Source organism: Molothrus aeneus, chromosome 21 (genome assembly GCF_037042795.1).
Source record: "Molothrus aeneus isolate 106 chromosome 21, BPBGC_Maene_1.0, whole genome shotgun sequence".
Lineage (NCBI taxonomy): Eukaryota > Metazoa > Chordata > Aves > Passeriformes > Icteridae > Molothrus > Molothrus aeneus.
This window is the reverse complement of record NC_089666.1, coordinates 2,480,572-2,493,209: the sequence shown is the minus strand read 5'-3', so window position 1 is coordinate 2,493,209 and position 12,638 is coordinate 2,480,572. Positions and strand designations below refer to the sequence as shown.

At 49.7% G+C, this 12,638-nt stretch overlaps 1 protein-coding gene across 5 annotated transcripts in view; it reads left to right on the top strand.

Moving 5' to 3' along the window:
* EIF4G3 (eukaryotic translation initiation factor 4 gamma 3) overlaps positions 1-12,638 on the top strand; it is a 147,377-nt gene that overhangs the window by 120,595 nt on the left and 14,144 nt on the right. For all 5 annotated transcript variants that reach the window (XM_066563785.1, XM_066563783.1, XM_066563784.1 and 2 more), the window contains 9 exons: positions 662-808; positions 1,483-1,719; positions 3,779-3,883; positions 5,785-5,917; positions 7,241-7,335; positions 8,849-8,942; positions 9,471-9,588; positions 10,949-11,172; positions 12,317-12,432. In XM_066563785.1, the coding sequence (XP_066419882.1) occupies positions 662-808; positions 1,483-1,719; positions 3,779-3,883; positions 5,785-5,917; positions 7,241-7,335; positions 8,849-8,942; positions 9,471-9,588; positions 10,949-11,172; positions 12,317-12,432 (1,269 nt within the window). The remainder of the gene's footprint in view (positions 1-661; positions 809-1,482; positions 1,720-3,778; positions 3,884-5,784; positions 5,918-7,240; positions 7,336-8,848; positions 8,943-9,470; positions 9,589-10,948; positions 11,173-12,316; positions 12,433-12,638) is intronic.

Here is a 12,638-nt window from a genome sequence, read left to right as displayed (position 1 = left end):
GAGTTGAGGACTCCTTGCTCCACCTGGTTGCAAGATGAGTCGTGTCAGGGAAGTTCATGGGATAGCATAGGCAGAAAAGGGAGCTTAAAGCTCTTCTCATTCCACCCCTTGCCATGGGCAGGGACGATTTCCACTATCCCAGGTTGCTCCAAGCCTCGTCCAACCTGGCCTTGGACACTTCTGGGGTGGGCAACCATGGCTGCTCTGGGCACCCTGTGCCAGGGCCTCACCACCTTTCTGTGTCTGTCAGTTCCAAGGGAGCCCAGGATGAGCCAGGCTTTGCACGGATCATTCTCAGATGGTGAATTTGGGACAAAAGAGCCCCTTTTTCCCCAGGTCCTTCATGGCATGCAGTGAAGGAATATGGCTTAAGCCTTCAGCAGAGAACAGGAGAGTTTTCAAGCAGAGGGTGCTTTTAAGGGATCATATGGATGGAAATGTAATTCATCCCCAGGCAGAGATGGTGTCAGCCAAGTTTGGAGTGTGACTTTACATCTGCAATGTAAAACTCCACTGGAAATCCTGATGTGAGGCTTTACTTTCACAGCCTTGCAGAGCCGTGCAGCTCAACATGAAGAGCAAAATAAATTGTTATGGATGACCCCTCCTCTGTGGAGTTTATCCCTATTTCTGCTGATGTTTTTCTTCCTTCTCACTCCAGCTGAAAGTGCCCATGGCAGACAAACCTGGGAGCACAGTAAATTTCCGTAAGTTGCTGTTAAATCGCTGCCAGAAGGAATTTGAAAAGGACAAGGCTGACGATGATGTCTTTGAAAAGAAGCAGAAAGAACTCGAAGCTGCCACCACTGTAAGTGGTGTTTTTCTCCATAAGTTCTCAGAACTTCCTCACAAAATTATTTTCTTTTGAAACAGCAGTTAATTTGGGGGGATTTTGGAGATGAGACTTTCATTCTGTCACTGTGCCTGAGCATAATAAAAAATACTTGCCTTGACAGTGGGTTTATGTCACAGACATCTTTTATGAGAAATCCTTTCCTTAGGATTGTTCCTCCTGAGAAGCTGAGAGGCCTCAGGAACAAAATGTAACCAATGGTTATCTGCTGCTGTGGAATGCAACAGGTGCATCTGGGATTGGGCTCATGGGGTTGTTTCTAATTAATGGCCAATCACAGTCAACTGGCTCAGACTCTCTGTCCGAGCCACAAACCTTTGTTATTCATTCTTTCTTTTTCTATTCTTAGCCAGCCTTCTGATGAAATCCTTTCTTCTATTCTTTTAGTATAGTTTTAATGTAATATATATCATAAAATATTAAATCAAGCCTTCTGAAACATGGAGTCAGATCCTCATCTCTTCCCTCATCCTCAAACCCCTGTGAACACGGTCACAGGTTTATCTCAGCATCTCTCTGGGCTTTAGGAGTAAAAGAGGGAACAGTGTCCATGAACATAAAACTGGATCTTTCAAAGAGTCCTGTGCCCTGGGAACGTGGTTTTGCAGAGCTGTGTTCCTGTGTTGCAGCCAGAGGAGAAGACTCGGCTCCACGACGAGCTGGAAGAGGCCAAGGACAAAGCCCGGCGGAGATCCATCGGGAACATCAAATTCATCGGCGAGCTCTTCAAGCTGAAGATGCTGACAGAGGCCATCATGCACGACTGCGTGGTGAAGCTGCTGAAAAACCACGACGAGGAGTCCCTCGAGTGCCTTTGCCGCCTGCTCACGACCATTGGCAAGGACCTGGACTTTGAGAAGGCAAAGGTGGGGCAGGAATGGGAGTGAGGAATGAGGTTCTCTGGGCAGAGCTGGAAAAATGGGTGTGGGGTGGTTTTATTTGAAGATTTGTTTTTTTCTTCAGGAATTTCCATATGGCATGAGGAAATCATCCACTCCTCTGTGGATGTTTCGTCATGACCTGGCCTTGCTCCCTGCTCTGTCATAGATTCTGTATCATTTTCAACTGTGTTCTCCAGTTGTTATTTCCAAAGATTTTATCCAAACACACAGCCCAGAAATGCTCAACGTTTCCTTTTTCCAAGTTGAATGTCCCTCTTCCTTTGTAGTTCCCAAAACATTATTATTTCCAGTTGAAGGTTTATATTCCCTACAAAAGCCACCATGAAATGTGTTGTTCAGGTTAAATCTACAGCACCCTCATTAACCAGTCCAAACCCCCACCTGAGCCTCGGGGGTGCCTGTGTTTTGTGTCATCCTTGTCCCCAGATGTGCTGGGATGTGGCAGCTGTTCTGCATCCTCCTCCCCCTTTTCCAGCAAATGTATCTGTAGCACAGAGCACTGTGCACTCCAAGAGCAGCTCTTGGCACAGACACTCTGCTGCTCCTTCACACAAACCAGCCTTGGGATGAACAACCCGAGGGTTTTGCCAGGAATCAGTGGGACTGGGCTCTGGAACCAAACAGAGCTAATTGTGTTCAGCTGCCCCGGGCAGGGAGTTCCCTCTGCACTCAGGGATCTCAGGGATTGCAGCAGATCAGTCCTGAGCCTTAGGGGAAGGAATTTCCCAGGCTGTTCTGTGAGCATTGACCAAACCAGTGGGGTTTATCAGCAGTCCCAGGCTAACACCCGGTGCTGTGAGCGCAGAACCAGCAGGATTCAGTTTCTCTGTGTGCTCTGGGAGGAAAAACAGGTCTGACTTCCAGGCTGGATGAGGCCTGGATGCTGTTTTGGTCTTTGGAGCACTGTAAAAGCAACATTTTGGTGCTCTGCTGGTTGTGCACCCTTGAGCTGGGGCATGGCAGAGCACAGAGCAATTCCAGAGGCCTCTGTCCTGTCTTTGGGATTGGTTATTTCTGTCAATACTGAGGGAATCCTTCTTAATGGGGTAGATATTTTATTATGTGTTTTTATTGAAGCTGAACTGTTAGTCATGGTTTAATTAAAACTTCTAAACAAAGTCCATTGGAAATATTTCCCCATCATGCCTAACTTTGGAAACATTTGCTTCCAGGGCTATAACTTTCCAAGGCAAGGCCAGACACAAATTTTAATGGATTTTTTCTTGTTTCTTTAACTACAAGGACAAGGGTTCAGCTAGTTTTTAGTGAAGAGAGTGGGAAACATGGTAGAAAACTGCTCTGAAACTCTTGTTTGAAACAACCAGAGGCCTTAATTTGAGAAAAAGGCTTCTTAGAGCTTGGTGAGCCAAATTTAGACCTAACAAGAGCTTCTCTCCTGATCTCAATTCATGTCCTAGTGTGAACCTATTGGGATTCCACCACATCACAATTTTCTGGATGAGGAGTTTGTGGGGTTTTTCCCCCAGCCAAGCCCATTAAACTGTTCTTGCAGAGAGACCCAGAGCTGCTGCTCAGTCTGGCCTGGCTCAGCTTGGGGGATAAACCATGGCATGGTGTGTCTTAGGCTGGTTTTGTACCCATTTTGTTTCCTGAGCCATTTTTTTTTGGGCTGAGGTGAGCACACAGTTGATTTGGATCTTCCAAATTTGAGATATTTGATTGATATCTCAATCTGGAAGCTCAGATTGAGATATATTTTTAATGAATGTCATGTTTATTATGTACGTGCAGAGGGTGTAGATGATTTGTGTAATTAAAAACCCAGAGAAAGGGTGTGCCTGCACAGTTGTGCCTCATCTCCTGCAGGTGCTGCCCTGTGCATCCTCAAATCCACCCTGGAGGAGTGTACAGGACCCAGCACTGCCCTCTCTGGGGAGCAGCCCTGAGTCCCTGATGCTTCTAGCACAGAAATCCCAGAATGCAGAACCTGCTGGGTGCCCCTCCCGGGAGTGTTTTCATTTCCTCCACAACTGATGGTGCTGATGATGTTTTTCTTGTCTAGCCCCGCATGGACCAGTATTTTAATCAGATGGAGAAGATTGTGAAAGAGAGGAAAACCTCCTCAAGGATTCGGTTCATGCTTCAGGATGTAATAGACCTAAGGCTGGTAGGTCCCAGCTCCAGGGAGTAGAAGTGTGAAATCATGGGTGGCTGCTCTGGCTTGGAAGGAACCCTCAAGGATCATCTCATTCCACCCCTGCCATGGCAGGGACACCTCCCACTGTCCCAGGCTGCTCCCAGCCCTCTCCAGCCTGGCCTTGGGCACTGCCAGGGATCCAGGGGCAGCCCCAGCTGCTCTGGGCACCTGTGCCAGGGCCTGCCCACCCTGCAGGGAACAATTGCTACCTCCCAATCTCCCATCTGACCCTGCCCTCTGGCAGTGGGAGCCATTCCCTGTGTCCCCAGTCCCTCTCCAGCTCTCCTGGAGCCCCTTTAGGCCCTGGAAGGGCTCTGAGCTCTCCCTTGGGGCCCTCTGTCCTGCAGGTGAGCACACCCAGCTCCCATGCCAGTCTCTCATGTTCCCTTCCCTATCCAGGCTGGATAAGCTCTCATGCAAGAGCAGGGATTCATGGCTCAAGTGGGGTGTTAGGGGGAGATCTGTTCCCTTCTCCCCCAGGTCTGGCTGTCCAAAGCCAGGAGATGTCTCCATGTTGTCCTGGTGAGGTGCAAGGGGTCCCCACACTGTGCAGGTGAAGATGTGACCATGGGTGGAACAAACCTTCCCAGCAGCTGTAATTCCCCTCCAGGGGAGCTGGTTTGGGCTGTGTGGAGGCTGAAGTCACAATTTTGGCTGCAGGTAGAGATAATTACCCCAAGACTGTAATGAGGCTGCAGCAAGATAAGGGACAGTGTGGTCATTCCAGGGCTGGAGGGCTCTGGGCACTGCATGGCTGAAAAGACACATCAAGGAGGGAAAGTGGTTTTGGAGTGACAGCTGCTCCACTCTGCAGGATTCCTGTGTCAGCCATCACCATTCCTGGAGTGCAGAGCACTGTCTCCACTTAAAATCAGTCACTTGTTTTTTTTTATTTTCATTTCTTCCCTCAAGCTTGGAGGAGAGGCTCCCACAAAGAGTATCAGTCATAAACAGAGAGTGACAGAAGCTCTTCTCTTTCCTCTGAGCCTTGAAAGAGAAACTGGGAATGTGCAGGCTGGGGATTAAGGAATTCACTCAGGTCTTGGCTGCAGTCTCTGTAGCTGAGTACAAGGCTCTGCTCTGGGGTGCTGGGATACCCAAGTCCATAATGTGTCCATAACCTTGTCCATAATGTTTCCATAACCATGTCCATAACCATGTCCATAATGTGTCCATAACCATGTCCATAACCATGTCCATAATGTGTCCATAATGTGTCCATAACCATGTCCATAATGTGTCCATAATGTGTCCATAATGTGTCCATAACCTTGTCCATAATGTGTCCATAACCATGTCCATACCCATGTCCATAATGTGTCCATAACCATGTCCATAACCATGTCCATAATGTGTCCATAACCTTGTCCATAATGTGTCCATAACCACATCCATAACCATGTCCATAATGTGTCCATAACCTTGTCCATAACCATGTCCATAATGTGTCCATAACCATGTCCATAATGTGTCCATAACCTTGTCCATAATGTGTCCATAATGTGTCCATTACCTTGTCCATAATGTGTCCATAACCATGTCCATAATGTGTCCATAATGTGTCCATAACCATGTCCATAATGTGTCCATAACCATGTCCATAACCATGTCCATAATGTGTCCATGACCATGTCCATAATGTGTCCATGACCATGTCCATAATGTGTCCATAACCTTGTCCATAATGTGTCCATAATGTGTCCATAACCATGTCCATAATGTGTCCCAGCTCCACAGGATTTTCTCCAGCCCCTCTAAGGCATGACAAGGGTGGGAGGATGGGGCCTCATTGCCAATATTCAAACCCCTCATGTTTGATGCTCCCCTGGAAGTTGCCCTGAGCGTGTTTGGTTTTTTTGCTTCTTCCCCAGTGCAACTGGGTGTCACGGAGAGCAGACCAGGGCCCCAAGACCATCGAGCAGATCCATAAAGAAGCCAAGATTGAAGAGCAGGAAGAACAGAGGAAGGTGCAACAACTCATGACCAAAGACAAGAGGAGACCAGGTAAAGTAAAAGCCAAGCTGGCTGCTCATTTCACATCCAGTGTCTTTAGAGGGAATCCCACATAAAAGGAAAAAAAAATCTGTGGGGTTTTTTTCCTAAGTGTAATGAGCAAAGGAAATTGGGTCCTTATATGGCAGAGGCTGGAAAAGGAAAGATCTGCCATGGATTGGCTGTGGGGATTTTCAGGGGCAAATCTCATGGGTGAAAATAACCAACCACAGGCCAACAGTGCTTACACATTCCATTCATGCAAACCATGTTGGATTTTGTGACAGGCTGCCAGAAATCTGTTATAACAAGTTATTACTTAGGAGTCAGATTTGCCATCAGTTCTCATGCACTGCAGAGTCTCAGTTCAAGAGAAAAACATCTCATTTCAGGAGTAACCGTGTTGTCTTCAGTTGTTAAAGCCATGAGGTGCTGACTCTGTGTGAGGGAGTGCCTTGGTGTCACCTTAAACTGCTCCTGGCCCTCAGGGCACTGTCTGAAGACAAAGTTGGAGTGACTGGGAAAATGAAGACTGGGACAGAGCAGGGCAAGGAGAGAGTAATTTTGGGGATTCTTTAGGGATTGGGGGATCCTCTAAGGATTGTCAAATGAAAGTGCTTTGAAAACAGGGTGGAAAAAAATCCATGTAGACTTTAATTATCCTAAAAGTGACACCAGGAGAAGGTGAGGAACCTGGGAGTGCCTGAGGGGCTCTGTGTCAGACCAGCCAAGTGCTGCAGGAATTGTGGGGGGAGTGAGGGTCTGCTCAGGGGAGGCTCTCACCTCACCAGCTCCTTCTGTGAGCTCCTTGACCTGCAGCACCTGCAGGAATGCAGGGAAATCCAGCCAGGAGCCATCCCTTCCAAAAACAGCCCCTGGAAGGAGCGAGAGCTGTTCTGTGCAGGCTGTGGTGTGAGGGCACAGGCAGGCAGGGGGAGGGAGGCTCCTGAGCAGGACCCTGCCCTCAGAGCAGTGAGCTGGGCTGGGCTGAGCTAGGCTGGGCTGGGCTGGGCTGAGCTGGGCTGAGCTGAGCTGAGCTGAGCTGGGCTGGGCTGGGCTGGGCTGGGCTGGGCTGAGCTGAGCTGGGCTGGGCTGAGCTGAGCTGGGCTGGGCTGAGCTGAGCTGGGCTGGGCTGAGCTGAGCTGGGCTGGGCTGAGCTGAGCTGGGCTGAGCTGGGCTGGGCTGAGCTGGGCTGGGCTGGGCTGGGCTGAGCTGGGCTGAGCTGGGCTGAGCTGGGCTGAGCTGAGCTGAGCTGGGCTGGGCTGGGCTGGGCTGGGCTGGGCTGAGCTGGGCTGAGCTGGGCTGAGCTAAATGTGCTCTCTTTGTCCTCCTCAGGTGTCCCGCGGGTCGACGAAGGCGGCTGGAACACTGTGCAGGGGGCAAAGAACAGCAGAGTGCTGGACCCCACCAAGTTCCTTAAAATCACCAAGGTAGGTGCCAGCACAAGCCTCCTTCAGGGCAATAAAACATCTGCTAGTCCAGGGAGCACCAGGATGGTGTGTGCAGGTCAGACCTTGGGGCTGGGACACATTAAATGCTCAGAGTTAATACTGAGTGTAAATCAAGCTGCATTTTCTTCTGGATGTTCCTGCTTTGTCCTGAGGGAAAGGAGTGTGCAGACTTTCTTTCTCAGGTTCATAGTGTCCTTTTGGTAACCCAGAAGCTCTCACAGTCAGAAAATCTGCATTTTATTCATGGTGATGAAAATGTGAGCCAGGGTATTGTGTGACATGGAAATGCAGCACAGCACCCATGTTCCATGGGTCTCAAACACCTGCTGGAAATCCTTGGCTGCCTCAAGTTCTTGAGACCCTCATCTGATGCTGCTCCTCAATAAAACAGGGAGGCCACATCCATTTTGATGTGTCACAAACAGCGGCACTCCAGCCTTAGGATGCTCCAGTAGAATGGGAAGAGCTGTGTCTGCTTTAGAGGTTTCTCGACTTGGTGGCATGGTTGCATCCCCCAGTATGTGATAAACGCTCATGTTCATCCTCCAGATGAGCATCTTCCTGTTCTTTCACCATTAAACTGGTGAATTTGGGACAGTTTTCCAGGCTGCAGGTTGGGCAAGTTGGAGATTTCTCCTTTGTTGAACTTCAGAACAGCTCTGGATTTTCTTGCTGAGGAGAAATCTGACCTTTGCATAAATCAGTGACTCCTAAATATTCTCTTGTCCCACTTAATGTCACTTGCCCTGAATTTTTGCACTCAGTGCCTGGATTCTTGGAGAGCTGTAAAGCAGGACCTGGACAGACTGCAGCCCTTCTGCAGATCCAATCAGTTTGTTCCTTCTGAAAGTCATAAACAGTTTCCAAAACTTAAATAGCAGGAGAGGCTACAGCTCACCTGGGAAAAGCCCTTCTCCTCTGTTCCATACAAATGGAGCTGGGTCCCCAGCAGCTGCTTTGGAAGGAGAGGGGAGCTCCTCTGAGATCTGCGAGGTCACAACCTCCTTGTCAATAAACTCTCCCACTGAACATTGTAAAAATCAATATTCTCTTCTTGCCAGACACCACTTTCTCCAAGTTCTGTGACCTGTTGTCATCCTTTGCCCTCTGGATTGTTTGGTGTCCTGCAGATCCCCCCCAAAGCCATGACTGGAGAGTTGATGGACAGTGAAACTGGTTTACACATCACAAACAAACTGAACATCTTTCAGATATGGATATACTGAGCTTTTCCACCTTCCTGAGCTTCAGAATTCCCAATAAAAAGAAGCTCCTGCTCACTGTGAATGTCTCTCATTGACATTTGGAAGAGACTCTTTGTGATGCCCTTTGTTGTTTGTGTCCCCTGTCTTGGGCCACAGTTTAGTCTTCCAGAAATATGTGAAGTGTATTTTGGTGTTCACAAGACTGGGATTATTGCCAAAAAATCTCCCATTTATTATTACAGTGTACAATTTGCCCTTGTAATTGTACCTCTTGGTGTGTTTTCCAGCCCACAATAGATGAGAAGATTCAGCTCGTGCCTAAAGCCCAGTTGGGCAGCTGGGGGAAGGGCAGCAGTGGTGGAGCCAAGGCAAGCGAGATGGGTGAGTGAGGATGGACCCTCAGCCTTGGCTTTGCTGTAAAGAGCAGGTTTGGGTGGGGTTCACAGAGTCAGGGAATGTCCTGAGCTGGAAGGGACCCACAGGGATCAAACCCGACCCCTGGCCCTGCACAGGCACCCCAACAATCCCAGCCTGTCCAAACCCTCCTGGAGCTCTGGCAGCCCCAGGGCTGGGAGCATTCCCTGGGGAGCCTGGGCAGTGCCCAGCACCCTCTGGGGAAGAGCCTTTCCTGATCTCCAACCCAAACCCCCCTGGCCCAGCTCCAGCCCCTCCCTGGCTCCTGTCCCTGCTCACAGGCAGGGATCAGAGCTGCTGTCCCCACTGAGGGCTCCCCTGTGGCTCCTCTGTCCCCTCTGTGTGGCCTCCTGGCAGGAAGGGTTGAAGTGGGGCAGGCCCAGCCTTTTCCCTGCAGTTCTGTCCCCGTGCCTGGGCTGAGCTGCTCGGTGGTGCTGAGCTCTCAGCAGCTCCTGACCTTGTTGCTCTGCTCTGTGTTGTCTCCACCATCTCCAGACTCCTTGCGACCAAGTGCCACAAGTCTGAACAGATTTTCTGCCCTGCAGCCTCCAGTGTCCCCAGTATCTGCCTCATCTGCATCTTCAGAACTAGAATCTCGCAGGGCCTTAACGAGGTGAGTGTTGCTCCTCACTGCTGCCCTTTGCACCCCCTGCTCTGGCACCAGCACTCAGAAAGAGGAAAATTCCTGCTTTTCCAGGAATGGCTGGGTCCTTTTCCCACTCTGAGTTAGCTTCCAACATGCCTGTATTTTATAATATCATAGGAGAGAGAGGTAGAATTAATTTTTAAAACCATTTTGATTAATGTTTTAGTTTCCACTTCACCCTTCAGCCGAGGGTGGTTGTGTTTAACAGATTAAAAACTCTTCAGATAAAATGTAGTTATAAATAGGTTGGATTTAATGGCTGTGAATTCAGCCAGGTCAGTAGGTTTATTTAGCCAGGAAAACACACCTAAAACCTGGCAGAAATGCAGCATAAAACCATGTCTGACCCTTCACAGTAGGGGTGACCTGCCCGTGCTCCCACATCCAACAAATGCCTCTCTCTCACTCCAGTTCTTTCAGGGCTGCAGCCACTCCAGCGTGGAGCATGAAACTTGCATTAACCCTCAATAATTTATTAACTCTAGACACGGTTTATAAATGTACAGTTCATTTAAAATGTCACTGGATCTTCCTTCCAGTGCACACAAGCTGCTGAAGTGTTTTCCTGCATTGTGCCTCCAATGCTTTCCCTCCTGTTTCAAGTAAAGCTTGGGCTTACCTGGAAATTATTCCATTATGGCATCAATTTGCCCATCTTACTCATTAACACAGTAATTAATAGGACAGATCATTGCCACCTGTTGTTGGGAGCCTTCACTGTTTGGGAGGTATCTTTCAATTAATGGGTAAAAACCACAACTCTCATGGAATCACAAAATGTTTTGAGATGGAGAGAGTTGAGAGATCACCCATTCCACCCCTGCCATGGGCAGGGACACCTCCCACTATCCCAGGCGTTTCCAAGCCCCAGTGTCCAGCCTGGCCTTGGACTCTCCCAGGGATCCAGGGGCAGCCAAGGCTGCTCTGGGCACTCTGTGCCAGGGCCTGCCCACCCTCACAGGGAAGAATTCCTTTGTTACATCTAATCTAAAGCTCCCACACCATTTCAAAGGGAAACAGAGTCCATGTGTTACAAAACTCACTATTCCATGTATAAAATGGGTGATGTAGAACACTGCTTTTTCATATATTCTCTAGGAAGCATTGGCTGTTCCTGTCCACCCTGGGTATTTGTGTTTGTCTCTGAAATTGAGTTAATTTTAGTTGTGGGTACAGCTGTAAGAAACAGAGTCAACAATCGAGCAATCCTGCAAATTCTCTGTAAGAAACAGAGCCAACAATCCTGCAGGCTTTAGGGGGTGGTTTTTCCCTGCAGTGAAGCCCTCGAGTCCCTCTCCTCACCCCTGAGTGGGTTTTTCTTTGGCAGTCGTGGGAGCACGGGCAGGGAGAAGAATGACAAACCTCTGCCACCCTCCCTGTCCCGGCCCAACACCTTCCTGAGGGGCAGCAGCAGCAAGGAGCTGCTGCTGGACAACCAGGCCCAGGAGGAGCAGCGCAGGGAGATGCTGGAGACGGTGAAGCAGCTGACAGGAGCCATGGAGATGGACAGGAACAGCACCGAGGCCGAGAGGAACAAAGCCAAGGAACCTGGTAATGGCTCCTCTGTGCTCGGGGATCCTGCTGAATGTGTGGGATGGCACAAGGGAGAACCTGTCAGAGCAGGGCAGGTGTCTGTGCAGGGCACTGGCAGATGCACCTCCCAGAGCTGGGTGACCCAGCTGGGTCAGGCAGGCCTGGGCCTCATCCCCTCTGCAGCCCCTCCGTGGGGTCCAGCGGGGCTGAGAGGCTGCAGGTGCCAGCACAGCACCCCCCATGGCACTGTCTGCCCTGTTTTATCCTGTCACTGTCCCCCAAATCAGGGTCAGTTCTTCAGGAATGCTGTTTCAGTGCCCAGTAAAGCCATCTCTGCCCTTTTCAAGCATTCCCCAGGGCCAGGGCAGGGATTTGGGTCTGGGACAGATGGTGCACAGCAGCTTTTGAGCTGCCAGGCCTCCTTCCAGCCAGCCCTGGTGCAGCAGGAGGGTGGCACCCACCAGTGTGACCTGTCTGTCACCTTGTCAGTCCTGCAGCTCCTGCTTTTCCCTCCTACCAGCCTGGGCTGATCTGTTACTGGGAAAATGGGGACACTTAAGGTGATGTTCCCAGTGGACAGAACCTTTACAGTAAGGACAGCACTCAGCTCCTTCCCTGGGAAACATCTGGAAACTGCTGCAGTGAGGGAAACACCTCAACTGCCACAGCACAGCACAGGCTTGTCCTGAAGCTTTGGGATGTTCTAGACAGTCCATGGTTTTGGGATGTGTTTGGGAGATTGCCTTGGGCTGCTGCCCAGTGCAGTCAGCACATTTTAACTTTGCTGCAGCAGCTCCCATTTAATTATTTAATGTTCGTGCAGAGCTTTGAAGGTGTTTGACCTGTGCCACTGCCAGCTGGGATCCTGCAAGGGCAAGTTACAGAAATACTGGGAGTTCACATGGGGGGAAAGTAGCCAGGAGAGAATCCCAGAATGGTTTGAGCTGGAAGGAACCTTAAAGCTCATCGAGCTCCACCTCTGCTGTGGGCAGGGACACCTTCCACCGATCCCAGGTTGCTCCAAGCCCCATCAAAGGACTGCCCTGTGCCTGAGGATGGGACAGGGGACACACCTGCCCTAGGGACTTCTGTTCTCAGAATGTCATCTTTAAAATGCTGACTTTCCTTTTCCAAACATTTTTTGGTTTTGTATTTCCACCAGCCAAGCCAGAAGTTCCCCCAGCTCCAGCGCAAGAAAAGCCTTCACTATCAGAAGAGGAAATAGAGAGAAAATGCAAATCTATCATTGATGAGTTCTTGCATATTAATGATTTTAAGGTAAGCAAGATGAAAACCTCACTTCCCAGACAGCTCTGAAGGGCTGCAGTGATTTCTGTCCAGGATGTGTCTCTGAGCACCCAGCCCACACAGGGGCAGCAGCTCAGGGCCACTTTCAGGACACTTGTTCTCCCAAGCTTGTTTCCTGCCCTGCTGGCAATAGGAAGAATAGCCCAGCCTGTGTGTTTTAAGTAGCAAGATGGATG